The 25659-nt window shown below is 49.3% G+C and overlaps 1 protein-coding gene and 1 pseudogene across 2 annotated transcripts; both read left to right on the forward strand.

Annotated features, from left to right (window-relative positions):
* Nucleotides 1-5917: 5917 nt before the first annotated feature.
* On the forward strand, nt 5918-9026 carry LOC309819954 (ferritin light chain-like; annotated as a pseudogene). The gene is made up of 2 exons: nt 5918-5926; nt 8135-9026. The product of its transcript is annotated as a ferritin light chain-like (transcript).
* A 13640-nt stretch (nt 9027-22666) lies between these two features.
* GDF15 (growth differentiation factor 15) lies at nt 22667-24782 on the forward strand (the record flags this gene model as incomplete). The annotated part of the gene is made up of 2 exons (XM_082650817.1): nt 22667-22949; nt 24123-24782. The coding sequence occupies 2 exons, from the start codon at nt 22667-22669 to the stop codon at nt 24764-24766; spliced, it is 927 nt and encodes a 308-aa protein (XP_082506943.1). The 3' UTR covers nt 24767-24782.
* Nucleotides 24783-25659: the final 877 nt, after the last annotated feature.

A 25659-nucleotide genomic window follows, 5' to 3' on the forward strand; every position in this document is an offset into this window, starting at 1 on the left:
CATGTTTCCGGAGCTCCCTTAACATCTCAGGTTTCTATCTTGTCATAAATCTCTCTCTAGGAAAAACCCTTCCTGCTGAAGGTGACCCCGTGTTCTGTCCCCAAAGGAGGGTCCAGCCCCTGCAGCTTCGGGGTGGCTTTTCCCTGAACCCTATGAGTGCCTTGTCTGAAAGCGCCGTGTCTGGGACCCCAGGCCGGGCAAGAGTCTGCCAGACTTTGCTGGGGGCTGGACCCCGGGAGACCCCAAACTTGACACCCCAGAAAGCAAATAAAACAGTTGAAATATGCAATTTCTTGTGTGTCTTTGTGAGAAGCTGGCATCCGCCAGGGTCATCCTCAACCTGGGGTCATCAACTGGCAGAGGGGACCTCAAATCACCAGTATTTCTGTCCTTGGTGCTTGGTGTGTGACCTGGTCCTTGGTGTGTGGCCACTGCAATGAGTGTGCTGAATGGATAATGATGAGAGGATTTCTGTACTGAGTGTTCTACCTCCTACAACCCACTGCCTTGGTTCTGATGCACAGAGAGGTTGAGTAACTTGCCTATGGTCACACAGCAAGCGGGGTGGGGAGTGGGATTTGAATCGTGATCATGTTGACCCCCAGTGTGTGCAGAATTCCCCTGTGGGGGAGGTGCTATTACCACCTTTTACAGCTGGGGAAACTGAGGCTCTGTCAGTTGAAGCCCCTTGTCCCAAGGAGAGGAGGGGCGGGAATGTGAACCCAAGCCGGCTACTCTGGACTGAGCAGCTTGAACACTGGAAACAGGATTCGGTCATCCCCCTGTGTCTGTCCTCAGCAGGAATGGGGACACTCCAGAGTCAGTGGCCTTCAAAGAAGAAGGGGCTTCAGCAGTAAGGAAATGGCTTGTTTTGGGGAACATGGGTCCCAGGGGAAGGGGTACCCCCTCCAAGTCCCTGAGCCCCCAAGGTCTTTGCACCCCAAGATGAGGTGTCTATAGCACGGTGGTTTTGCTTCTAAGGCTGGCTCTTTCCACGGCCCCGGGGTGTGAGCAGGGTCCCAGGTGTACCATATAGATGCTCCTGTGGTCACTGGAAGGGGCTGTGTCCTTTTTACATGGGGTATCCTTTTCCCAAATCCTGGAAACCTCCCCTCACCTCCCTGGTTCAACGGGAACCGCCGCCTACCCTTGGCCACGCTGCCCAGAGAGAAACCCCCTGACCTCAACTGTACCCTACAAGTTGCAGGCCAAGAGGGATGGCTGTGTGTGGAGGAGATTGGGTGATTCAGGTGGAGGGGATGTGGGAGGGGTAGCAGGGCTGATGGCGCAGCGTCTCAAGGCCTGGCGAGTGGTCTGGGTGTTATTCCAAAGGCTATGAGAAGCTGCGAGGTGGGGGACGATCTGAGGCCCACTTCCCCGAGCCTCCGTTCCCCACACTCATGGGCCTTGTGTGAGAATTCAGTGAGATTCTGCTTTTACAGCTCTGGCGCATAGTACTTACTTAATAAGTACAACTACTATTACTTCCTCCTCTAGGAAGCCCTCCTGGCTGTCCAGGTACCTCCTCTGCCTCCCATAGCTGCCTGGTTCCCCCCCACCCTCGTGCCAACATACTCTGGGTAGTAACTGACTAGTTCTATGGGAGTCCCGGAGGACAGGCAGGTCTGTCTGGGGTCCCCTGTGTCTGTTGCACCCAGAACAGCCCTGGGCACATAATAGGTGTGCAATAAGCTATGGGAGAGAGGAGAGGGGTCGGGGCTGGGTGTTCCATTCTGAGGCCAACAGGGGGCGCAGGGAGGCGCAGGAGCCTCCGGGGAGGGGAAGGGGGATGACACGCCCCTGAAGGCCAGGTGCCTCCTCCAGCTGAGGCCCCCACCCTGCCTGTTCCCTGCCTCTAGAGCCCCATCTCCTCTTGGCTGCTCCAGGAACTTATAAATTACCTACTGTGCACTGGGCTTTGGACTGGGGACACACCAGGAAACCAGCAGCTTCCAGGCTGGGAGTACAGTGTAGGGGTCCCAGCTGTGATGGGGGACAGACAGGCAGCTGAAGGGTCTAAGGTATATTCAGGGAGGCTCATTCAAGGGTAAGCCTTGGCCCCATTCAACAGTTTTCCCTCAGCTCTCACTTGGATGTTCTCGGTCTTAAAGGTGAGGGTCTCAGACAAGAGTCCATCCCATTCCAGGGATCTGCCTGGGCCCCTCTCCGCCTCTCACACCCTCGGTGGCTCCCCTTGGCCCACAGGAGCAAGCCAGACTCCTCTGCTGGACATCTGAACCCCTTTTCCCTTGTCTCTGCTGACCCCAGCTTGTCTTTTCTGCCTGGAAGTCCCCCCTCCTCCATCTACACCTAGATAACTCCTATGCATCCCTCAAAACCCAAAGTTTTGGGGGAAGATGCTGAGGTCATCTTGGGACACTCTGAGTGTGACAGGCCTGGGTGGGGGTAAGAAGGGCAAAGCACCACACCAGAAATCCCAAACTAGGCCTTCCTGCACACCCTCTTCAACCTTCCTACTGGCTCCTTCCTGCCCTGGCATCTTGCCACTAGGCAGTCAGCAGTTTCTACAAGGAGTGTCCAGACCTGCCCGGACGTGTCCTGGTCCCCTGGAAGAGAGGAGGGGTGCGTTCAGGCTGTCCCCACCCCCCCCCCCCCACACACACACACACACACACTGATGGGGGGGGTGGTGAGAAACAGAAAACCAGAAATGCAGAGAGAACAAAGGAGAGAGAGAGAGGGACTGAGGGAGGCAAAGAGAGAAAACGTGGAAACTTCCTAGCTGTTTTTTCTTCTAAGTTGCCGTGTTTAGGGTGAGGACACCTAGAGGTGGAGAGGGCCCCAGCCAGCCAAGGAGGAGGATTTGGGAGGCTGGGTGGCTGGGACACCACGCTGTGTGAGTCATGCACAGGGCTGCCCTGTTCTGGGCCTCAGTTTCCCCCAGTGTCAGGGAACTGATTCCCCCAGCCACCTGGCAGGGCTGGGGGTCCACACTCAGCCAGGGCCTAGCGCACAGCAGGTGCTCCATAAATGCACACTGTGGTCAGTGAAACCATTACGGGAGCAGGCATGCAAACCAGGGTGCTGGAGGGGGTCGTGTGGGGGCAGGAGGTCGGGAGGTTATGGGTTCCGGGCAGTGAGCATGTGGGGCTCCAAGCCTGATGCCTCAGCTGACCTACTTCCTGCCCGGCCTGGGCTGTGCTGGTGACCACCCGCAGCCAGGAATCCGCACAGCCGGTCCCAGGGCCTGAGCTGACCACTTCCGTCCCCCGCTCCGCCTGCAGCCCAGGCCCTGCTGACTCACACTCAGCTGTCCCCATTCTTCCCTCACTGAGCTCTGATTCTGAGAGGTAGGGGCGCTGGCAGAGGCCCAAACCCCGAAGGCAGGGAAGTCACGGCCGGCTGAGAGCATCATGGAAGAGAGAAAATTATACCCCAGGCTTAACTGCCTGAAAAATGAAAACCTGCTCTTGACAAGGAAAAAAAATGAATACTTTTGGGACAGTCCTTTGGAATCAGTCACAGTTTCAAACTTTCGGCCACCAAAAAAATCCATCAAGAAATTGAAAAGATAAGCCAAGGACAGAGAGGAGATACCTGAGATGCATTTAACTGACCAAGGAATAGCTTCCAGGACATATGAAGTGCCCCCACTCCACCAGACACACTAGACGGAAAGAAAAAACACCACACAGAAAAATGGGCAGATGGCATTGTTTTTGCCATAACAATGACCACGAACTGGGTCTTACATTTCTGCTTTACAACAGCAGAAACTTATTCTCTCACAGTTCTGGTGGCCAGAAGTCCCAAATCAAAGTGTCAGCAGGGCTGGAGGCTGTGAGGGAGAATTGGTCCCAGGCCGCTCTCCTGGCTTCTGGTGGCTTCTGGCACTGGTCGGCGTCCCTTGGCGTGTGGCTGCATCACTCCAATCTCTGCTTCCATCTTCATGTGTCCTTTTACAAAGTAATCAGTCATTGGATTTAGGGCCCACCCTACTCCAGTATGACCTCATCTTAATGTAAATAATTACATCTACAAAAACCCTCAAGGTCACAATCTGAGGTTCTGGTGGACATGAATTTGGGGACACACTATTCAATGCAGTACAGGCATGAAAAGGCAATTCTGGGAAGATGAACCCAGGACAACCAATAAATAGAAGCTCAATCTAGTCATCAGGGAAAAAAATTCACTGAGATCCCATTTCACTCTTAGGCAGGGGACAGAGTCACTGGTGATGGGCGTGGGAATTGGCTTGACCACTCAGAAGAACAATTTGGCCATGCTAACACAGCTGAGGATGGCTGGACCCTCCCTCATGGTCCTAGTGTGAACCCTAGAGAAACCTACATGTGCATGCCTTCCCAGCGGCATGGTTCATAATAAGAAGGAGCTGGAAACTTGGGAAATATTCAGGTGTGTTCTTACGATGGAGTACTATACAGCAGTGAAAAAGGATGGGCCAGACTTGCAGGCAAAAATCTCCAATCCAGACCCTTGAGTGAAAATAATTGTAACAGTGTGATACCATTTTTATAAAGTTTTTTTAATTTGCATTTTTGTATTGTGGTAAAATATATATAACATACATAGAATTTGCCATTTTAACCATTTTTAAGTGAACTGTTAGTGACATTAAGTACATCTGAAATGTTGAGCATACATATAGTATAACATCACTATCTACTTCCAAAACTTTCCCATCACCCCCAAACAGAAACTCTGTAACTGTTAAGCAATAATTCCTCATTTCTAACCCCTCTTCCTCCAGCCCCTGGTAACCTAAAATTGACTTCCTGTCTCTATGAATTTGCATATTCTAGACATTTCATACCAGTGGAATCATATAATGTTTGTCCTTCTGTGACTGGCTTATTTCACTCAGCATAATGTTTCAAGGTTCATCCACGTTGTAGCATGGATCAGAACATCATTCTATTTTTATGACTGTGTAATAGTCCCTTGTGTGGATATACCAAATTTTGTTTATCCATTCAGTTATTGGTGGACATTTGCATTGTTTCCACCTTTTGGCTTTTGTGAATAGTGCTGCTGTGTACATTGGTGTACAAGCTCAGTTTGAGCCCCTGCTTTCAATTCTTTTGAATATATATCCAGAAGTGGAGTTGCTGGATCATATGGTCGTTCTGTGTTTAGCTTTGTAAGGAACTACCAAACTGTTTTCCACGGCAGCTGCACCATTTCACATTTCCCCCAGAGGTCCAAGAGGGTTCCAATTTCTCCACACCAACACTTGTTATTTTGCTAATAGCCATGCTAATGGGTATAAAATGGTATCTCGGGACTTCTTTGATGGCGCAATGGTGAAGAATCCCCCTGCCAATGCAGGGACAGGGGTTCCAGCCCTGGTCCAGGAAGATCCCACATGCTGCGGAGCAACTAAGCACGTGCGCCGCAACTACTGAAGACCGGGCGCCTAGAGCCCGTGCTCCGCAACGAGGGCCACGGCAATGAGAAGCCTGCGCACCGCTACGAAGAGTAGCCCCCGCTCACCGCAACTAGAGGAAGCCCACGGGCAGCAACGAAGACCCAACGCAGCCATAAACAAACAAACAAATAGATAAATACATTTTAAAAATAAATGAAGTGGTATCTCACCATAGGTTTGATTTGCCGCAACTAGAGAAAGCCCGCATGCAGCAATGAAGACCCAACGCAGCCAAAAATAAATAAATTAAATTAAATTTAAAAAGGAATTGGAGTGATGCCTCTACCAGCCGAGGAACACCAAGGATTGCCGGCAAACACCTGAGGTTAGAAGAGGCAGGGAAGGATTCTTCCCTATAGATCTCAGAAAGAGCGTGGCTCTATCAATACCTTGATTTCAGACTTGTATCCTCCAGAGCTGTGAGAAAATAAATTGCTACTGTTTTAAGCCCACCCCCGCCCCCGGCAAAAAAAAAAAGAAGAAGAACATGAAAAAGATACGGAGATGTGGAAGGCAAGGCATCCGGGAAGGGGCGCACGGCTTCCATGCCCTCTTGCAGCACCTGCACGTGTTCACCAGCCCGGAAGCTCTCTGAACCCGGTTCTTTTGGGATCTTTATGGAGGCGTCATCACGTAGGCATGATCAATCATTAACTCCATTTTCAGGCCATCCCCCCTCTCTGGAGAATGGTGGGGGAGGGAGTGTGGCTGAAAATTCCAAACTCTTAATCATGGCTTGGCCCTCCTGGTGACCAGCCCCCATCCAGGGGCCATCCACGAGCCCACCCAGTCCCATCATTACAACGAAAGACACTCCTATCACCCAGGAAATTCCAGAGGCTCTAGGAACTCTGTGTCAGGAACTAGGGTCAAAGACCAAATATTAGAACAAAAGATGCTCCGAGGGTTCTTATCACATAGGAAGTTACAAGGTTTTCAGGAGCTCTGTGGCAGGAACCGGGGGCAGAGACCAATATATATATATATTTTTTTTCCTATTATCTCACAGTGTGTAATTTTCTTTTCTTGCAACATATTTACCTGTCACTATTATCAGAGTAATTCTGGCCTCGTTAGAACTGTCACTTCCCCTTCTATTATTTCGAAGAATTAGATAAGAATTGGTATTATTCCATAAATGATTCAGAATTCACCAGTGAAGCCATCTGGTCTTGGACTTCTCTGTTGGAAGGTTTATTATTATTATTATTATTATTATTATTATTATTATTATTGGTCACACAGCGTGGCATATGGGATCCTAGCTCCCTGACCGAGGATCAAACTCACGTCCCCTGCATTGCAAGCGCAGAGTCTTAACCACTGGACCACCAGGGAAATCCCGAAGTTTTTTGGTTCTTTTTGTTTTTTAATTAATTAATTAATTTTTATTTTTGGCTGAGTTGGGTCTTCATGGCTGCTCACGGGCTTTTCTCTAGTTGCGGCGAGCGGGAGGGCTACTCTTCACTGCAGCGCGCAGGCTTCTCATGGCGGTGGCTTCTCTTGCTGCAGAGCATGGGCTCTAAGCGCATGGGCTTCAGTAGTTGTGGCACACAGGCTCAGTAGTTGTGGCTTGCGGGCTTTAGAGTTCAGGCTCAGTAGTTGTGGCGCACAGGCTTAGTTGCTCCACGGCCTGTGGGATCTTCCCGGCCCAGAGCTCGAACCCGTATCCACTGCATTGGCAGGCAGATTCTTAAGCACTGCGCCACCAGGGAAGTACCTCTATTATTTCTTTATTCTCTATTCAATTTATTTCTGCTCTAATCTTTATGATTTCCTAACTTCTACTACCTTTGATTTTAGTTTACTCCTCTTTTCCTATTCCCTCAAAGTATAAAGTTAGGTTCTTGATAACTTTTAGTATGTTTATAATTGACCAGGACCCTATGGGGCCTTCCTGGGACAGACCCCCCCACCATGACCCCGCCATGTCCTCTGCCTGCCTCTTGTCTCTAGAAGAACATTAGGCTCCTAGGCCTTCCTCAAGTTCCAAAGCATAAATTTAATCAGAGAAGTGAGAAAATGCAGAAAGGAGGGAAAACAGTCAATCAAGACAAAATAATACTAGTTTAGCCATTAAACAAAGTCAAGAACCTTTAGTTCCACCTCAAGGGCTATAGATAATATTCTGAGCCACATCCTTTGAGTTGTTTTTCAGATGCTTGAAACCTCCACCAGGTGGAAAAGGGTAACCATATGCTGCCCACAAGCACGTAGACCTCAGGCCAGTTGGAACCAGAAGGTTGATGATGTTGACTCCCGATTACCTCACCACTGGCCAATCAGAAGAATGTCCATGAGCTGATCACACACCCACAACCCCGCTCCCTCACCTTGTCCTTAAAGACCTTTCCCTGAAAGCCACCAGGGAGTTCAGGTGTTTTGAACACTAGCTACCTGGACACCTTGCTTTGTACCTGCAATAAATGCTGCACTTTCCTTCACTACAACCTGGTGTCAATAGATTGGCTTTACTGCACGTGGGCGAGCAGACCCAAGTTTCGTTCGTTAACATGTTGTATTTTTGTTTTCATTCATCCCCAAGTATTTTCCAATTTCTTTTGTGATTTCTTCTTTGATCCGTCGTTTCTTTAAAAGTGTGTTAGCAGTGTGCTCAGCAGTCCCGTGCATCTGTCTCTTGCTTCAACAGTGTTTGGATGGAACAGACCCAGGGACACCCTTTGCTCCAGCCTCTGACCACCCTCCAACATTTTTTTCCAGTCACAGCCTTCAGAATCAGCCACTCAGTTATCCTCGGTCACCGGGACCAGCCAACACCATTTTTCGAGATTAACTCCTTATTACCGATCAACCGTGAGCTCCCAGATTCATCAGAATTATTCCACTGAGGTGGAGGCCGCCATCAACCGCCTGGTCAACATGCATCTGTGGGTCTCCCACGCCTACCTGTCTCTGGGCTTCTAGTTTGATCCCGACGACGTGGCTCTGGAGGGCGTGGGCCACTTTTCCCTCGAATTGGCCAAAGAGAAGTGCGAGGGCGCTGAGTGTCTCTTGAAAATGCAAAACCAGCGCGGCGGCCGTGCCCTCTTCCAGGATGTGCAGAAGCCATCTCAGGATGAGTGGAGTAAAACCCAGGACACTATGGAAGACGCCATTCTCATTGAGAAGAACCTGAACCAGGCCCTTTTGGACCTGCATGCCCTGGGTTCTGCCCATGCAGACCCCCACCTCTGTGACTTCCTAGAGAGCCACTCCCTAGATGAGGGGGTGAAACTCATCAAGAAGATGGGTGCCACCTGACCAACCTCCACGAGTCCCCAGGCTGGGCTGGGCGAGTATCTCTAGGAAGTACTCACCCTCAAGCATGACTAGGAGTCTCTGAAGTCCAGCAGCCTCTGAGGAGCCCCTCTGGCATCAGAGCTTCTGCCTGAAGCCCGTCTCTGCAGCCACTAGGCAGATTTTTAACCACCCTGGAGCTCTCTCCCAAGCCTTGGACCAAATGGAAACAATAAAACTTTCTGCAGCGGAAAAAAAAAGAGTGTGTTGTTTAATATCCACATATTTGTGAATATAACAGCTTTCCTTCTGTTATTGATTTCCAGCTTTATTCCATTGTAGCTGAAGATGATTTCAGCCTTTTAAAATTTATTGAGAGTACACCTGTAACTTATATAATATTGTACATCAAACTATACTTCAATAAAAAATAAAATTAAATAAATGATGCCAAAAAAAGTACTGAGAGTTGCTTTTTTGCCTAATAGCTGATCTATACTGGAGCATGTTCCATGTGCATTTGATAGAGATGTGTATTGTGGTGTTGGAGTGTTCTATAGATGTCTGTTTGGTCTAGTTGGTTTAGAGAGCTGCTCAATCCTCCATATCTTTAATCTTCTGTCTAGATGTCCTATCCAGTATTAAAAGTGGGGTATTGAAGTCTCCAACTGTTATTGTAGAACTATTTACTTCTCCCTTCAAGTCTTAGATACAGCTTTGAGTTACTGTTTAGAGTCCTTTCATTTTAACCAGCAGGACTCCCTTTAGCATTTCTTGCATGGCAAGTATAATGGTAACAAACTCCCTCAACTTTTGCTTACCTGAGAATGTCTTGATTTCTCCCTTTTTCTTTCCTTCTTTCTTTCTTTCTTTTTTTTCTCTTTTTCTTTTCTTTTCTTTTTTTTTTTTTTTTGGCCATGCAGCACAGCTTGTGGGATCTTAGTTCCCCAGCCAGGAACTGAACCTGGACCCTGGCAGTGAAAGCGCCAAGTCCTAACCACCGGACCACCAGGGAATTCCCTCTCCCTTATTTTTGGAGAATGGTTTTGCTGGATATAGAATTCTTGGTCAACAGTTTTTCTTTCAGCAGTTTAAATATGTCATTTCATTGCCTTCTGGAGTCTAGGGTTTCTGATGAAAAACTGGCTGTTGATCTTATAGAGGATCCCTTGTACTTGATAAATAGCTTTCTCCTAATACTTTCAAGTTTCGCTTTTTCGTCTCTGGCTTTCAACAGTTTGATTACAATGTGTCTCAGTGTGGGTCTGAGTATATTCTACTTGGAGTTCACTGAGCCTCTGAGATGTGTAGATTTGTATCTTTCATCAAATTTGGGAAGTTTTTGGCCATTATTTCTTCAAATATTCTTTCTGCCCTTCCTCTCTCTCTCCTCCTTCTGGGACTCTCATAATATATATGTTGGTCCTCTTGATGGTGTCCTACAGGTCCTTTAGACTCAGTTCACCTTTCTTCATTCTTATTTCTGCTCTTCAGACTTGATAATTTCAATTGTCCTGTCTTCAGGTTTGCTGATTATTTCTTCTACCTGCTCAAATCTTCTGTCGAACACCTCTAGTGAATTTTTCATTTCAGTTATTGTACTTTTCAGATTCAGAATTTCTGTTTGGTTTCTTTTTATAATTTGTGTCTCTTTATTGATAATCTCATTTTTTTCATAAACCATTTTCCTGATTTCCTTCAGTTCTTTTTTCATGTTTTCCTTTAGCTTTTTCTTTTCTTTCTTTTTTCCTTTAGCTTTTGAGCATGTTTAAAATAGTTGTTTTAAAGTTTTTGTTTAGTAGGTCTGATGTCTGGGCTTCCTTAAGGACGATTTCTGTCAATTACTTTTGTTCCTTTGAATGGGCCATTCTTTCATGTTTTTATGTCTTGTGATTTTTTTTTTTGTTGAAAACTAGGCATTTGAATATTATAATGTGGCAAACTCTGGAAATCAGGTTCTATGCCTTCCTGAGGGTTTTGCTGTTTTGATTTTGTTTTTGAATTGTTGAAGGCTGCAGTATTCCTTTTGTTTAGGTACTTTTCCAAACTATTTTTTGCAAAGACTGTATTCCTTTTCATGTGTGGTCACTGATGTCTCTGTCCATTTAGCTCATGTCCGGCTAATGTCTTGACAGAGATTTCCTTGAATGCCAGGAGCTAAAAATGAAAAACCCAAACAAACAAACAAAATCCACATCTCCCAGTGTTTGTAGATGGGTTCTGGGCTGGAACACTCCTTTAACTTTTAGCCAGGTTTGTACTGAGACTAGGGATCAGCCTGAGGTGAAGCTCAGAGTCTTCTCAGTTCTCTTCTGAGCATAAGTCTTGCCCCTGGGTGTGTACATGGATTTCTAAATTCCCTTCATATACACAGGTGCTTTTGAATGTCCTAATTTCCCAAATAATATCCCCCAGCTTTTCCTCTCAGGGTTTAAGTGGTTGATAATATGTTTTGAACGTAACCTTTTGCCCTAAGTGTCTGTATATGTTTGGTTCAGCTTGCAGTGCTTTTGAGCAACACCCACCACTTTTCCAGCCCGAGCTCCAAGTTAGGCAGTTCAGAGGTGAGCACCCATGTCAGTCCTTCAAGAAGCCCCAGACAGGTTAGAATAGAACTACACAATAATTTGTGAATAAGATCTGCACTGCTCCCACCAGATCCAAGGACCAGGGTCCTGCACTGGGAACATGGGTTATTTTCGCTACAAGACCACAGCTGTGGGACTTCCCTGGTGGCACAGTGGTTAAGATTCTGCCTGCCAATGCAGGGGACATGGGTTCAATCCCTGGTCTGGGAAGATCTCACATGCCGCGGAGCAACTAAGTCCATGCACCATAACTACTTAAGCCTGCGCTCTAGGGCCTGTGAGCCACGACTACTGAGACCGCATGCCGCAACTACTGAAGCCCACACACCTAGAGCCCATGCTCCACAAGAGAAGCCACCACAATGAGAAGCCTGCACACCACTGCGAAGAGTAGCCCCCGCTTGCTGCAACTAGAGAAAGCATGCGTGCAGCAGTGAAGACCCATTGCAGCCAAAAATAAAAAATAAATAAAAATTAAAAAAAAAAAGACCACAGCCGAGCTGCAGAGTGGGTGGGGCAAGGGCAAGTGGAAATGCCACAAAGTTTTCCTACCATTTTCCAGTTGCCTTTTTCTTGCTTCAACATGCACTTAGTTGTTACAAATTTCTGTTTTCCAGAGTTCTAACAAAGTCAATTCTGATAGTTTTTGTTTGATGGTCCTGTAGGGGAAGGAGATGTTGGAGCTGCATAGTGCACCATTTTGTTGATAAAATTTTAAATATACTTACTATATATATGTATGTATATATATATATATATATATATGGCATGCATGGGGATGATCAAATCAAATCCCAATTTTAGACAAAGGCTTGATGAGTGGTAGGTGGTGGAGGTGTACACAGGCTTCAGCTCTCTTGGGAATGTTGCTTCAGCTCTCTTGGGAATGTTTCTTCAGCAGGGTGCTGGGTACTTGGGTGTTTGTTACTTTATTATTGATACTTTTGTGTATATGCCTGGAATATTTCATAATGAAAAATAAAACTGACAGGAGAAGGCTTGGTGATTTCTCAACAAGTTAAACATAAAATTAACACATGACCCAGCAATTCCACTCCTTGATATATACCCAAGAGAACTGAAAGCAGGTGTTCAAACAAAAACTTGTACACACATGTTGATACCAGTGTTACCGAACTGGGTCCATTTGCCTGACACACAGCAAACCAAACACTGAGACTCTGAGGTTTGCAGCAGAGAAAGAATTGATTCATAAGGCAGCCAAGCGAGGAGACGGGAGAACAAGTCTCAGATCTGCCTCCCCGAAGACGAGGGGGTTGGGATATTTATGGGAGAAGCAGAGTGGTCTTGGGCATAGGAAAAGGTGATTGGAGGTAGGGGAAAAGGTGAGGTAATCAGTGTTCTGCACAGGCGTATCTGGGTTACATGTTTCTGCATCTTCAAAAATGGAGGCACTTAGCATGATCTGAGGGTGGAGTTTTCTGACGTCAAAAGGCCATTCAGGGCTTCCCTGGTGGCGCAGTGGTTGAGAATTCGCCTGCCGATGCAGGGGACAGGGGTTCGTGCCCCGGTCCGGGAGGATCCCACATGCCGCAGAGCGGCTGGGCCTGTGAGCCATGGCCACTGAGCCTGCACGTCCGGAGCCTGTGCTCCGCAACGGGAGAGGCCACAACAGTGAGAGGCCCAAGTACCGCAAAAAAAAAAAAAAGGCCATTCATTCAATGCTTGCACGGGCCCAGTTTTGGGGTCAGTGGTCCCCATCAGCCTTAGTTAAACAAGAGCTGACTCCAAGTTCCTGTAAAACAGCTGGCCTACGTGACTCTGGGAGGGTATGCAATTAAAGAGAGGAAGAAAAGAATGAAAGAAAAAATAACTAAAGCAAGCTTAATCAGTGAAGACAGTTTACAAGCAGAGGGGTTTCAACAAGCTGTTTCCCTATCTGTTGCTCTGCAAGACAAACTCAAGAATTCCTGTTAGTCTTCTGCTTCTGTCAACTCTCTGGGGCCAGTTTCCGTGGCTGCCAAGGGCTGGAGGAGGGGCCATGGGGAGTGACTGCGGATGGGGACATGGTTTCCTTTTGGGGTGATGGGAAAGTTCTGGAAATAGATAATGGTGATGGCTACACCACGCTGAGAATGTGCTAAATGCCACTAAGTTGCACATGTTTAAATGGTTAAAATGATACATTTCATGTAACATGTATTTTACCACAATTAAAAATTTTATTTAAAAACAAGGTCCTATTGCATAGCATAGGGGAACTACATTCAGTATCCTGTAGTAAACCGTAATGGAAAATAATTTTTTAATTGTTTTAATAATAAAATAAACTAAAAGTGACTTTGCTCAAGTAACCCCGGCCATCAGTTGGGCACCTTTGGGGGTGCATTCACATGCTCACAGATTTTTTTTAAAACTTACCTTGACTGTGAAGAGCTGCAAAAAAACCTCTCCAGGTGAGGAAAACTACCTTTGACAAGGAAAAGATTCTAGGATGTGAAGTGCTTGCTTGCCCGGGCCACAGAGCCAAGGAGAAGCCAAACTCGGATTTGAACCAGGCTTGTCTGCTGTGAATGGCCTCATGGGCCTGCATCAGCTTTCAAGTTCCTTTGCCAGCCTGGTGCCTGGAGTTGCCTGTCTGATCTCAGGGTCTTTGAACATGCTGTGTTCCCCTGCCAGAATCACCCTTTCCTCTACTCCTCCCATGCCTAGAGACTTTTCTTTTGCTACTTGAAAGGAGGTCTGGCACATAATAGATGTTAAAGAAATATCTGTGGAGCGAATGGATGAAGGAGTGAATGGATAAATGAATAGATGAGTTCCTTTAAAGCACTTCTCATGTGGGCACAAGGAGAAAGATCTGTGGATCCTCACAGCTGTGGCCTGTCCAGGACTCAGGACATTGAAGGAAGAGTGGCACAGAGAGGCCAAGCCACCTGCCCAAGGTCACACAGCCAGGAACTGGCATGATCAGGATTCGAACCTGGATCTCCCTTCCCTGAGCCTGAGTTCTTCCCACAATGCCCAGGTATTGCAAGCCCATCATATGCCCAACATTGCAATTTCATCAGTCCCATCTGAAGGGTGGCAGAAGGTGCCACTCCAGAGCCTGCCTCTTTGGCATAAAGATTCTTTTGAGAAACTGCAGGTACAGGAGAAACTCTGAAAACAGAGTAGAAGTTATGCTTTTGTAAGGGGCACTTACATTTATAAAAGAAGTCTCCATTCGTTAAGTGTGTCTCCCTCTCTGTACGAGGAGGAAGAGCCTGGCTCTGAATCCCTGGAGAATCTTATCAGTGGAGAGAGCACAAATTAAAACCTGCAGAACGAATCTTACCCTTGTTTACTGTGCTTTTCCTGGTCACCTCCCAGAATTGGCCTCAACACCCACCCCAGGCCCAGCACCTTTCTTTTGTCTTTAGCGGAAGATGATATTTAAGGGAGTGGCTGGGGCCCCCTTGGGGAGTTTTACTCAGTTTCCCTCTGTATCTCTCATATATACACGAGATATACATGTTAAATTTCTGTGTGTCTTTCTCTTGCTAGTCTGTCTTTTATTCCAGGGGGTCTCAACCAAGAACTCAGAAGGGTAGAGGGAGAATTCGTCTTCCTCCTCGCTGCCCTACATCTCATGCTGGCCCCTGAGGGTGGCCAGATCCCCTCTTTTTAGAGGCTCTGGGGGAGACGGAGCAGGCTAGGGGGCTGGCCTGGGCTTCAAGCCCAGCTTCACTGGTTTCTGGCCTTGGCACAATGCCTCTCCGGCCTCAGGTTGTCACCTGTGAAGTGAAGATCGTCATCCGCTCCTATCAGGTCTTATAAGGATTATGTCTTATGTGCCAGACACACAGTAGTGAAACTGAGCCCCCCTAAAACCGAGTTCCCTTACCAAGTTTAGGATTAATCCCTCGATCCCAAACTTCATTCCCTTTCTTTTCCCGTCTGACCTCAATCCTGTGCTACCTGAACACTAATCAGAGTCAGATGATTAAAATTGCTGATGTTGATAACATCGTTAAGGTACCAAAATGGCTATTGTAGATAACATCGCTAACATACAAACTCAGCTTGTTTCTCCGGGGCGAGATGGGCTCACAGACCCCAGAGCCATGGACCACCTGGCCAGAGCATCGTAAACCAGACAGATCCTGATGCCTGAAACTACGATTAAGAAATGTCACAGCAGGGGCTTCCCTGGTGGCACAGTAGTTACGACTTTGTACTCCAGGACTTCCCTGGTGGTGCAGTGGTTAAGAATCTGCCTGCCAATGCAGGGGACATGGGTTCAATCCCTGGTCAGGGAACTAGATCCCACATGCATGCTGCAACTAAGAGTTCACATGCCACAACTAAGGAGCCCAAGCACTGCAACTAACACCCAGTGCAACCAAATAAATAAATATTTTAAAAAAGAAGAAGAAAAGAATGGGTACAATTCTGATTAAAAAAAAAAACAGAGGGGCTTCCCTGGTGGCGCAGTGGTTGAGGGTCCGCCTGCCGATGCAGGGAACACGAGTTCGTGCCCCGGTCCGGGAAGATCCCACATGCCGCGGAGCGGCTGGGCCCGTGAGCCATGGCCGCTGAGCCTGCGCGTCCGGAGCCTGTGCTCCACAACGGGAGAGGCCACAACAGTGAGAGGCCCGCGTACCAAAAAAAAAAAAAAAAAAAACAGAAATGTCACAGCAATGTCACAAGATGATTAATTTCAGCCTTTTTGTTCTTCCCCTTTTAAAAAAACTCCTAACTCAGGGGCCAAGGTGGAGTGGATTGGAGGCTGGTCTCTCACTCCCTTGCTTGGTGCCCTGCAATAAACGTTGTGCTTTCCTTCAACACAACCTGGTGTCAGTAGATTGGCTTTGTTGCACGTAGGGTGAGCTGACCCGAGTTCAGTTTGGTAACAGTAGATGCTCAAAATTTTTCCCCAGGTATTCCCCTCCACACTTTGCTGCAGATGTAGGTGTCTCTCCACACCATCGCCATCATTCACTGCTGTGATGTTTCTCAGGGAATTTCATGGCCCTTCTCTGGACCACACCTCCCTTGATGAGCTGATACAGATCCCTCAGTCCCTGTGAATGTGACCTCATTTGGACAAAGGGTCTTTGCAGAAGTAATTAAGTTAAAGATCTTGAAATGAGACTGTTCTGGATTTACACTGGGCCCTAAATACAGTAAGTCCCCTACATATGAACCTTCAAGTTGCGAACTTTCAAAGATGCGAACGTACATTCCATCAACGTGGGACGTGAGTGAAACTGCAGCTTGCCCTCCGTCTCCTATTGCTGACGATCCTTCAGCTCTACCATCTCCCACCTCCTCTCCCTTCACCAGTCAGTCACTCTTCTTGCCTGTTCACTCGATGCCAGTCCCTGTATGCCAGCTGTGGTACTGTACTACTGTACTTTTCAAGGGACTGTACTGTAAGATTTTAAATGTTTTCTTTATTTTTTTGTGTTTGTTTGTTTTGTATGTATTATTTGTGTGAAAAGTATTATAAACCTATTACAGTACAGTACTATATAGCCGATTGTGTTAGTTGGGTACGTTGGCTAACTTTGTTGGACTTACAAATTGGACTTACAAACGCGCTCTCAGAATGGAACTCGTTCGCACGTAGGAGACTTACTGCATACTGACAGGTGTCCTTAGAGAAGAGGAGGGATAGACAGAGAAGAGGAGAAGGCCATGGGAAATCAGAGGCAGAGACTGAAGTGATGCAGCCACGAGCCAAGGAACACCTGGGGCCCCCAGAAGCTGGAAGAGGCAAGGAAGCCTCCTCCCCCAGAGCCTTTGGAGGGAGCACGGCCCTGCCAACCTATGATTTCAAAGTTCTGGCTTCCAGAACTGTGACAGAATAAGTTTCTGTTGTTTTAAACTACCCAGTTTGTGGCAATTTACTATGGCAGCCGCAGGAAACTAACATAATGATACTGGGACTTGGTCCCAGAAAGCTCTGGTCTGACAGGGCACAGAGCCAGACTCAGACCCTCCAGCCTTGTGTGGTCAGGATGAGGCCAGAGGGAGGCCCCTCAGCCTGAGGGAACCTGGGCAGAGAACAAGGAAGTCTTATTGGAAGATGGGGCATCAAACTGGGGTTTAAGAGGTAAATAGGAGTTTGCCAGTGGGGGCCATTCTTTCTAAGTAAGCTTGCCCAGACCTATCTGAGCTCAACTCCAGCTGAAGCTGAGATATTATTGGCCAATTACCCATAATACCAATAGTTGTTAGTTCTTGGGAGTGTAGCTCCAATCCACCTTCATCTACTCAGTGCTGCCCTATAAGAGGGTAATACTGAGAAACAGGCTGCACTGAGAAACAGGTTTGGAGAGATAAGTAATGCTTCCCAAATCTGCTTGGCATCTCAAGGACTAAGCCATGATTTGAACCCAGGCTGCCTGTGGTCCCCCATCGATGACACAGGCAACATGCTGGCCTGGAGGGACGTTCACAGCTGCAGGACAGCAGTTCTCCTTGTCCGTTGAACTCAAGAGATTTTTTTAATAACCTGCTTTTTCACCTCTTCTGGATCTCGTGTCATGACTGTGTTTGCCTCACATAATGAGAAACCAACAACTGGGTTTGGGTTGTTTCTTGTGTGTTGCGTGTGTCTGATGAGGGTGCCTACGGCCAACAGAAGGAAGTGAGGAAAAATTCTAGGAGGTTGGGAGCTAAGCCAAGTGGAGGGAACAGCCTGACCCCCGGCCTCTGTGCTCTGTTCACCTCTGCCGTGGCGTGGCCTCTGGGGCTCGTGGAAGCTGCCAATGAGGAATGCAGGGTCCCGGCCGACTGAGCTCTTTGCTGGCTGGCTGCCTGCGGCCTGCCCCACTGTTCCTCCCAGCTTGGCCATGGGACTGGCCATGAGGTCATCGGCTAACAATGCTGTGAAGGGGAGCCAGATCGGCCTGGCTGCCAGCATTCCAGAATTTGGTGAAGTGGAAACCACCAGGGAGCTAATGTCATCCTTCCCTGTCCCTAGGGACCACCCACGGGCTGTGTCCCCTTGTGAAGTTCCAGGAATAAAGGGAACTAATTACTGGTCCTGCTCGTAAAGGGACAGACACCCACTCATGAGTCAGCAGCTCCACTCCTGGACATGCACAGTGGAATACTATACCCCAAGGAAAAAGAACAAGGCACACAATAGGTGAAGAACACAGCCATTCACAGCCATGGTGTTGAGTGAAAGTCACCAGACAGAAAAGAGGATGTACTGGCTGGTTCTGTTTACATCAAGTTAGGAAACAGGCAAACTCATCCATGGTAACAGAGGTGGGCACAGCTGTTATCTGAAGGTAGGGAGAGTGATGGAGCTGGGAATGTTCTGGAACCTCATTTCGGGAGGTGGTTATGTGAAATGTCATCAAACTCAACACCTAAGATTAGGCCTTTTTGCTTTCTGTAAGTCATATCTTGATAAAAATTTAAAAATAAAAAGGCAGGGCTTCCCTGGTGGAACAGTGGTTGAGAGTCTGCCTGCCGATGCAGGGGACACGGGTTCGTGCCCCGGTCCGGGAAGATCCCACATGCCGTGGAGCGGCTGGGCCCGTGAACCATGGCCGCTGGGCCTGCGCATCCAGAGCCTGTGCTCCGCAACGGGAGGGGCCGCAGCAGTGAGAGGCCCGCGTACCGCAAAAAAAAAAAAAAAATAAAATAAAATAAAATAATAAATAAAAAGGCAGAGGGCTGTAGAAAACATTTTTGTGATGCCTCAAAAAGTTACACATAGAATGATCATATGATCCAGCAATTCCCTTTCTGCGTACAACCTCACAAGAATTGAAAACAGGTCCTCAAATCTTCATGTATGTGTTCGCGAAAACACTACTCACAATAGTTGAAAAGGTGGAAACAACCCAATGACCATCAACGGATGAATGGATGAATGAAGTGTGGTGTCTTCATATGCTGGAATACTATTCAGTCATAAAAAAGAGAAAAGCACTGATACATACTCCAACATAGATGAGCCCTGAAAACACGCTGAGTGAAAGAAGCCAGATCTAAAAGGCCACATGCTGCACGAATCCGTTTATATATGTGATATTGTGACTTATAATAAGAAATATACATTTGGTCTTCCACCCCATTTCTGGCATAGAGCTCCTAAAACCCTTGGGATTTCCTGTGAAGAGAGAGATAAAGGTGTCTTTCGTTATGTTATAGAGGTGACTTTTGAAAAACAACTCAAGGATAGAGGCTGGTTGCTAGGAGCACAAATCATGCAATTAGAGGGTTGGAACATTCAGCCCCAACCTCCCTATACCGCCCAATTCTGGGGATGGAAGAGGGGTTGGAGCTAGAGTTCAATCACCAATGGCCAATGACTTAATCAACTGTGCCTATGTAATGAAGCTTCCATAAAACCCCAAAGGATGGGCTTTGGAGAGCTTCTGGGTTGATGAACATGCAGAGGTGCTGGGAGGGTGGTGTGCTGGAAGAGGACATGGAAAATCCATGCCCTTTTCACATACCTTGCCCTATGCATCTCTTCCATCTGGCTGTTGATCCGTTTCCTTTATTTTTTTTAAATATAAATTTATTTATTTATGTATTTTTGGCTGCGTTGGGTCTTCGTTGCTGCACACGGGCTTTCTCTAGTTGCGGCGAGCGGGGGCTGCTCTTTGTTGCGGTTCACGGACTTTGCATTGCGGTGGCTTCTCTTGTCGCGGAGCATGGACTCTAGGTGCGTGGGCTTCAGTAGTTGTGGCACGCGGGCTCAGCAGTTGTGGCTCGCGGGCTCTAGAGTGCAGGCTCAGTAGTTGAGGTGCAGGGCTTAGTTGCTCCACGGCATGTGGGATCCTCCCGGACCAGGGGTCGAACCGCGTCCCCTGCCTTGGCCGACGGATTCTCAACCGCTGCGCCACCAGGGAAGTCCCTCCCTTTCCTTTAATATCCTTTGTAATAAACCTGTAATCTAGTGAGTGAATGGATTTCCTGAGTTCTCTCACTGGCTCTAGCAAATTAATCAAACCCAAGGAAGGGATTATGGAAACCTCTGATTTATAGCCATTGGTCAAAAGTACAGGTGACCACCTGGACTTGTGACTGGCATCTAAAGAGGGGTGGTGGAGGGCAGTCTTGTGGTACTGAGCCCTTAAGCCGTGGGGTCTGATGCTATCTCTGGGTAGACAGTGCCATAACTGAGTTGAATTATAGGACACCCAGCTGGTGTCAGAGAATTGTTCATGTGGGGAAAGAATGTTTAATATTAAATGTCCAGAACAGGCAAATCCATAGAGATAGAAGGCAGATTAGTGGCTGCCAGGGGCTGGGGGAGGGGGGATGGGGAGTGACTGCTAATGGGGACGGGGTCTCCTTTTGGGGTGATGAAAATATTCTGGAACTAGACACAGGTGGTGGTTTCACAACACTGTGAATGTACTAAATGCCACTCAATCGCTCACTTTATTTATTTATTTTTAAAATTTATTTATTTATTTATTTTGGCTGCATTGGGTCTTCGTTGCTGCGCGTGGGCTTTCTTTAGTTGTGGCGAGCGGGGGCTACTCTTCGTTGCGGTGCGCGGGCTTCTCATTGTGGTGGCTTCTCTTGTTGCGGAGCATGGGCTCTAGGCGCGCGGGCTTCAGTAGCTGTGGCGCATGGGCTTAGTTGTTCCGCGGCATGTGGGATCTTCCTGGACCAGGGCTCGAACCCATGTTCCCTGCATTGGCAGGCGGATTCTTAACCACTGCGCCACCAGGGAAGTCCTGTTCACTTTAAAAGTTGAATTTTCTGTGAATTTCCTGGGGAGGCTCATACCTGGGAGGCATGAGAAGCTGTCCCATGACAGCTTTCCAAGAGAGGTAAGGAGGTGAGTGGTGATGGCTTCCGAGAAACTCCCCCCAGGCCTCCAAACTCTGGGTTCCCAGGGCACCCAGGAATTCTGACAAGACTCAGATGAGGTCTGCGTGGCCTGTGTGGACACGTGCAAGATCCTATGGTGAGATCGTCCCCTACAACTCTACCTACCTTACTTGCCCCTCAAAGTCTTTGTTTCCTTATCCCTAGAAAGGAACTGAGTCCCATGGAAAGAAGAGGACTGGTCCAGCCTCCCAACCAGCTGCAGTCAGTTGGACATGATGGTGACATGAGCAGAGAGACGTCTCTACTAAGCACCTGCTGAATGCCCGGGGCATCACATCGAGAGCCTCAGCCCTCCACCCCCATAGCTGGGCGATAATCCCACTGACAGAAGCTGAGGCTGAGACCCAGTGGAGCCAGAGGCTTGGTGGGACTCACACAGCTGGAGATGGGGAAGGCCTGGACTCCATTTCTCCAGTAGGAGCCTTGCTGTGTGACACCCCTCCTTGTATCTGTTGCCTGCACACACCCCGTCACACTTTACACACCCCCACGATCTGCTTTGCACAGTGGCCCATCCTGAGGCCAGGAAGCTGGGAGTAGGCACAGGGATGGATGCCTGGGGCCAGGAGTCCTGAGCAGTAGGGCAAGGGCTGGGTACCCCAGGAGAAAGGATGTTCCTGGGGCACCCTCTACTCCTCTATCCTCTGGTGACTGGACTTGATACCAGCCTTCACTGCCCCAGGCCCTGGCACCCCAATTCTCTGCCACCTCTTCTTCAGGCCCAGCCAAAGGATGGGGGCCCAGAGTAGCTTCATCCCTGCCCAAGCCTTCAAGAAGCCCCCAGTCTTGGGCAGACAGAGACAAGCAAGCACACACACTCCCAGCGCTGTGGGGTCAGGGCTGGGCTGGAGGAAGGCATGGGGTTGGAAGCACCCTGCTGAGCCTGGAAAGGAAATGTCAGAAGGCTTCCTGGAGGAGGGGCTTTCTGAGTAGGGTTTTGAGGAATGGATAGGAGTTCCCCAGCTGAAGATGAGTAACTGCAAAAACACCCAGTTTATCAAGCACCTGCTATGTGCCTGGTCCTGTCCTTTACACCTCATTTGACCTTCTCTCCAGTGAAAGTCTCAATCCTTCCTTATTTTCCAGATGAAGAAATAGAGGTGTGATGGAGAGGAATGGTTTGCCCCAGGTTGCACTTTCTGGCCGTTTTTTTTTTTCCTCTGCTTCCTTTGTTTTTCACTATCTTCAGCCTTTGACCCTAAGCAAAGAGGGGAGAGCAGGAATCTCATCAGGGAAGAAAGCCACCTCATCCCTTAAGCTCCTGTTGTGGAGTTTAGCACATAGTAATAAATCTTTTTTGAGAAAATTATTCTTCCCTCCAGTCCACCAAGCTGGGATGATGTCCCCATTTCACAGAAGAGGATACTGAGGCTCAGAGAGGCTCCTGAGGGGGATTTCCCAGCATACCGAGGAGCTCCTACCCATCAGAAAGCACTGCCCCCTGAAAAGCAGCCGAAGACCCCACCCAGTTGTGGTCCCTGGAGTGTTTACTCTGCACCCACGGTGGGCGGGACCAGGCAGGCGGGGGCGGACAAAGTCCGGGGACTATAAAGGCTAGTCCAGCAGCGTCCGGTCAGTCCCAGCTTAGAGCTTAACTAACACAGCCATGCCAGGGCAGAGACCGACACCACCACACTGCTCTCCGATGCTGCTGATGCTGTTCATGTTCTCCTGGCTGCCGTCGCGAGGCGCCCTATCTCTGGCCCAGGAGCACCTCCCCACTTTCCCGGGACCCTCAAACGTGCACTCCAGTCCTGATGTCTCCAGATTCCGGGAGTTGCGGAAACGCTACGAAGATTTGCTGACCCGGCTTCGAGCGAACCAGACCCGGGAAGACTCGAACCCGGACCTCATTCCCCTTCCTCAAGTCCTGGTAGTCACTCCAAAGCGTGAGTAAAATCTCGGAGACCCCACCCTGGGCAGCTCCCATCATTTAACCAGTGGTTCTTAAACATAGAGGCCTAGACCTGCCGCCGAGCCTCAGTTTTCCCATCCATGAACCCGGCAAGAAAGTCACCCCTCGAGGCTGATGGGGGAACTAAAGGCTGGGTTTGCATCAGGACCAGGCGAGGCTTAGCCAACCTGAGATGTTACAACACCTCCCCGGGTGGCAGATGGGGAAACTAAGGCCAGAGAATCCAGAGACTCTACTGAACACTCCAAGAGTCCGGAGAACCCAGAGACAAGGTTGGGCGAGGGCACGTGGTCCCTGCTCTTGGATGTGAGGAAAGGGTTGGAGGGGGATTTCCAGTGGGAAGGATCCAGGGGTCCGGCGGAAGGGCGGGACGGGGAAAGGGACAGAGAGGTGCACAGAGGTGCGCAGAACCTGCTTGGGCTGGTTCCGAATCTGATGCAATTGCGCGCCAAGGCACTGCTAAAGTTGCACGTGACTGGTGCCTTAGGGAGGGAGTGGAGTATTTTCACGCCCTCCACCGAGCCTCCAGCGGATGGAGGGGGTGCAAGGAGATGTGGGCTGCGCTAGGAACTGGGAGTTGAGGGGTGGATGTCAGGCCAGAAGGAAGAGCTCTTATCCCGCCCTAATCCCACTTGTGCTGTGGGACTCCAGGAAAACTTCCCTCTCTCTGAGCCTAGTGACTGGGTTGCGAGCCCTCAAACCTCAGTCTCCCCAGTCTCCCCAACATCTGTACCAGCCTGGAGGTCTGAGAATCCTGGGGAGCCAGACACCCTTCATTTCTCAGATATGGAGGAAACCAGAGAGTTGAAAACACAGTAGCTCGTTAACTAAGCACCTACTATGTGTCAGGCACAGTGGTGACCAAGCAGACAGAAATCCCCGCTGAGATTCTGGTGGGGGAGGCAAATAATAGACAACCAAATAAAATAGGTCGGTGCCAATTTTAGGCAGGCTGGAGTGGTACGTAACCAGCCATGCTGAGATTCAGGGGAGGAGTGTGGCCGGTAGAGGAAGTAGCTTGTGCAAAGGCCGTGAGGTAAGATCTAGCTTGGGGTGTTGGAGGAAATGGGCACACACACACACCACCACCACCCCGCGCCCGGCACACAGTAGGCCCGTGAATGACTGGTTTCCCTCTCTCCCATAGTGCGACTTGGACCAGGCGGCCACCTGCACCTGCGCATCCCCCGGGTCGACTTAACTGAGGGGCTCCCCGCAGCCTCCCGCCTGCATAGGGCCCTTCTCCGGCTGTCCCCGAAGGCGCGGAGCTCGTGGGACGTGACGCGGCCACTACAGCGTCAGCTCAGCCTCGGAAGCTCCCGGGCTCCCGCAATACGCCTGCGACCGTTGCGGCGACCGGAGCAGTTGCTGGAGGCATTGTCTTCTGCACAGCCCCAGCTTGAGCTGCACTGGCGGACAAGCGCCACCAGGAGGCGACGCCACGCGCATGCTCGCACCCGGGACGGTTGCCCGCTAGGGGAGGGGCGCTGCTGTCGCCTGCAGAGCCTGCGCGCGTCGCTCGAGGACCTGGGCTGGGCTGACTGGGTGTTGGCGCCGCGCGAGCTGGACGTGCGCATGTGCACCGGCGCGTGCCCGAGCCACTTCCGATCGGCTAACACGCACGCGCAGATGCAAGCGCGCCTGCATGGCCTGAACCCTGATGCTGCGCCTGCCCCATGCTGCGTGCCAGCCAGCTACGATCCGGTGGTGCTCATGCACCAAGACAGCGACGGCCGCGTGTCACTCACGCCCTTCGACGACCTCGTGGCCAAGGACTGCCACTGCGTGTGAGCAGCCCTGGTCCTTCACTTATGGCACAAATGCAATGGAAATGACTTCAGTTGTCCTTGTCTGTCTAGTGGGCTCGTGGAACCTGAAATACCCGATTCCTAACCATTGCTGTCTGCTCCCTCCTGGCCCAAACCTATGTATTTATGTTTGTATTTATTATTAATTTATTGGGGTGATCTGCCTGGGAACTGGAGGGCTGGGGAGGCGTGGTCTGACAGGGTGTGCGTTTATGGAAAACTCTGGTAATAAAAATGAAGCTGTCTGACCTGACCCCTGTGGTGTCCAGGATGGAGCTGGTGACCTTGGGAAGAGCCCACCCCCGCTGGCCTCAGTTCCCTCAGGGGAGCTGATATGAGATGATTGGAACAGTCCGGGGAATGGGTGGCAGGACGTTCTTGGGGATGCCAAGAGATTGGACGGTGGTCACGATGCCAATGGTCCTCAAGCGCAGCCGGGGACATCCCTCTCTCTGTTTCTGTGCTTCTCTACCTCCCCATTCCTCTGCTTTTGTTTCTGAGACCCTTTTGGGTCTCAGCCTCCCTCCATCTCTTCTGATCTCTCAGTACTCCTGTTTCCGTAATTATCTGGCCCTGTCTCTATCACCATCCTGCTCTCTCTCCCTCCATGGGGGTCACCTTTCCAAACACAGGCAGCCCGGAGTCACGTGCATTGTGTGTGACTCTGCCCCCGACCTGGAAGAGTCCCATTACTTCTCCTGTTTGTGGCACCTCCCTTCATGTTAATCATGCCTTTATCCTTTCATATAAAAAAGAGCAGGGAGAGGGACTTCCCTGGTGGCACAGTGGTTAAGCATCCACCTGCTAAAGCAGGGGACGTGGGTTCGAGCCCTGGTCCGGGAAGATCCCACGTGCCATGGAGCAACTAAGCCCGTG

Source organism: Grampus griseus (genome assembly GCF_964374135.1).
Source record: "Grampus griseus genome assembly, chromosome: 3".
In the NCBI taxonomy this organism is placed as follows: Eukaryota; Metazoa; Chordata; class Mammalia; order Artiodactyla; family Delphinidae; genus Grampus; species Grampus griseus.